A 2,500-nucleotide genomic window follows, 5' to 3' on the forward strand; every position below is an offset into this window, starting at 1 on the left:
TTTTGTCTACACAGATAGCATTACAAGTGCTCAGTTACCAAGGAGTCAATTAGTAGGCCGCATGATTTCTCTATTCCTTGAATTTTGGGGGGAAATGTTTTTTTATTTCTGTTATTATTATCATTGACATTATGATTATTATAATGCTATTCAAATGCTAATACCAACAAGAAAAAGGAAAAACAAATCTTTACAAAAAATAGGGCAAGATAGGTAAGGACTTGTAATTTAATCCTTAGTGAATAGGCACTTGTGGAGCCAATTTAAGGTTAACACAATCAATACACAAAAATTTGACGTTTATCAAGCCAGAAGTGTGTAGGAAACATTAATATTAGTCAACTCAGGTTTCAGCTAGTCACCTGATTGCAAGAACACAATACAGAATTAACATTTTTATTTGGGATCTCTATTTCAGGGGTCAAACAGTGCAGTATATGGGCAGTGTATCAGTCGGAGGATGCGGAGATGTCTCACAAATAGAACATGCTGTAATGGCAGTGTCTAGTCAGAACAGACAGTCGGTTCCTGTCATCCTCATAACTGGGGAGATTGGCGTTCAGACATTACTGAAGACTAATCGAAAGGTAAACTTTATTACGTGCATTACCTTAGCTGGAAGGAGTATAATATATGAAACAGTTATAGGAGCTTCCTGTTACTTAACTAGTTTTAGTGATTTCTTATTTTTTCTTCTTATCACTTTTAATTACTCTCCTCCTTCTTCTCTTTCTCCTCTCTCTCCTCCTCCTACTCCTCCTCCCCCCCCTCCTCCTCCTCCTCCTCCTCCTCCTCCTCCTCCTCCTCCTCCTCCTCCTCCTCCTCCTCCTCCTTCTCCTCCTCTTCCCCCCTCCTCCTCCTCCTCCTCCTCCCCCTCCCCCTCCTGCTCCTCCTCCTCCTCCTCCTCCTCCTCCTCCTCCTCCTCCTCTTCCTCCTCCTCTTCCTCCTCCTCTTCCCCCCCCTCCTCCTCTCCTCCTCCTCCTCCTCCTCCTCCTCCTCCTCCTCCTCCTCCTCCTCCTCCCCTCCTCCCCTCCTCCCCTCCTCCCCCCTCCTCCTCCTCCTCCTCCTCCTCTCCTCCCCCCTCCTCCTCCTCCTCCCCTCCCCCTCCTCCCCTCCTCCTCCTCCTCCTCCTCCTCCTCCTCCTCCTCCTCCTCCTCCTCCTCCTCCTCCTCCTCCCCTCCTCCTCCTCCTCCTCCTCCTCCTCCCCCTCCTCCTCTTCCTCCTCCTCCTCCTCCTCTTCCTCCTCCTCCTCCTCCTCCTCCTCCTCCTCCTCCTCCTCCTCCTCCTCCTCCTCATCTCCCTCACCCTCACTCTCCTCCCCCCCAAAAAAATTCTCAGATAGAAAGGCCCCTTTGTAATTGTGTGATTATTGCTATACTTAATATATATTTTACAGATTTTCTCTTTGTTTATTGAGGTTATCTTTCCAGATGGTGTTAAGTCATAGTTACACTGAAATATCATCATGTGGTAGGAGAAATGACATGCCTGATTATTTTGCATATATTGCAGGGTAAGTTATCTTTGCCAGGAGAATTCATCTTTAACATAATGCAGTATATTTGAAATTATGTATACAAGACACTGGACACATGATGAAAAGATTTGTTTTTTCTTTCAGGGATACAAGTTGCACCATATCATCACATTTTACATGCTATGTATTCAAAGCAGTATCTGTGGATCAGGTAAGATATCCCAAGATTTAAGCAGGAAGGGATAGGATTTTCAATGTAAAGATTTTTTTTTTTTTTTTTTTTTTTTTTTTTTTTTTTTTTTTTTTTTTTTTTTTTTTTTTTTTACTATGTACACATAATTTAGACAAGCTTTGGCTAAGTCAAGTTAGGTCAGCAGTTCTTAGTCAGTGGTCTGCAGATCATGGTTTGCACAGACTTTTTGTAAGGGCAGGGGCATACCCTTGATTGAATGGGCACTTTACTCTCCTTGATTTTAATTAACATGGTACTTCTGATTTGAAGAAAACTAAAAGCAGGGGCACTGCTCTCCCTCTGTGCAAGTCCCTAGTTTCAAGCTCAAGGGGGTTGCAGTAAAAGAGCCTAAGAAATAAGACTCAGATTTCTTCATAGTGGAACTGCTATTTCCTACCACACTGCAAGTAGAGAAATAACGATAAATGAATAGATGAATTCCAACTTAAGCTTATGCAGGTGGAACACAATTTAATTTGTTGAATTAATAGTGGCTGTGAATTGCTGTTGAATTCTTAGTAAAAATGGTTTTATACTTTGCAATAAAAAAGTACAGTTATTCTTTAACAGCATTACCTGTTCATGTAGTTCTGACCTAATTTAAATTAAGATACCTTTCCATCTCTGCTATCTATTTTAAGCTATAACCACTTTTTATTGTTGACCCAATTCTGCCTGGAAAATGTAATGTTCACTGCAGTATTGTTTTGTGAAATAGATGGGTCCACTAATGTTCAGGCACCAAGGAGTCAGTTAGTAGACCTCATTATCTCACCTGGTTTCACCTTTCT

The 2,500-nt window shown here is 42.0% G+C and overlaps 1 protein-coding gene across 1 annotated transcript in view; it reads left to right on the top strand.

Moving 5' to 3' along the window:
• Positions 1 to 1,719, top strand: part of LOC125028184 — a 15,246-nt gene extending 13,527 nt beyond the window's left edge. The window contains exons 8-10 of the mRNA XM_047617568.1: positions 419 to 587; positions 1,431 to 1,513; positions 1,622 to 1,719. Of these exons, the coding sequence (XP_047473524.1) occupies positions 419 to 587; positions 1,431 to 1,513; positions 1,622 to 1,709 (340 nt within the window). The 3' untranslated portion in view covers positions 1,710 to 1,719. The remainder of the gene's footprint in view (positions 1 to 418; positions 588 to 1,430; positions 1,514 to 1,621) is intronic.
• The last annotated feature ends 781 nt before the right edge of the window (positions 1,720 to 2,500 follow it).

This window comes from Penaeus chinensis, chromosome 8 (genome assembly GCF_019202785.1).
Source record: "Penaeus chinensis breed Huanghai No. 1 chromosome 8, ASM1920278v2, whole genome shotgun sequence".
Lineage (NCBI taxonomy): Eukaryota > Metazoa > Arthropoda > Malacostraca > Decapoda > Penaeidae > Penaeus > Penaeus chinensis.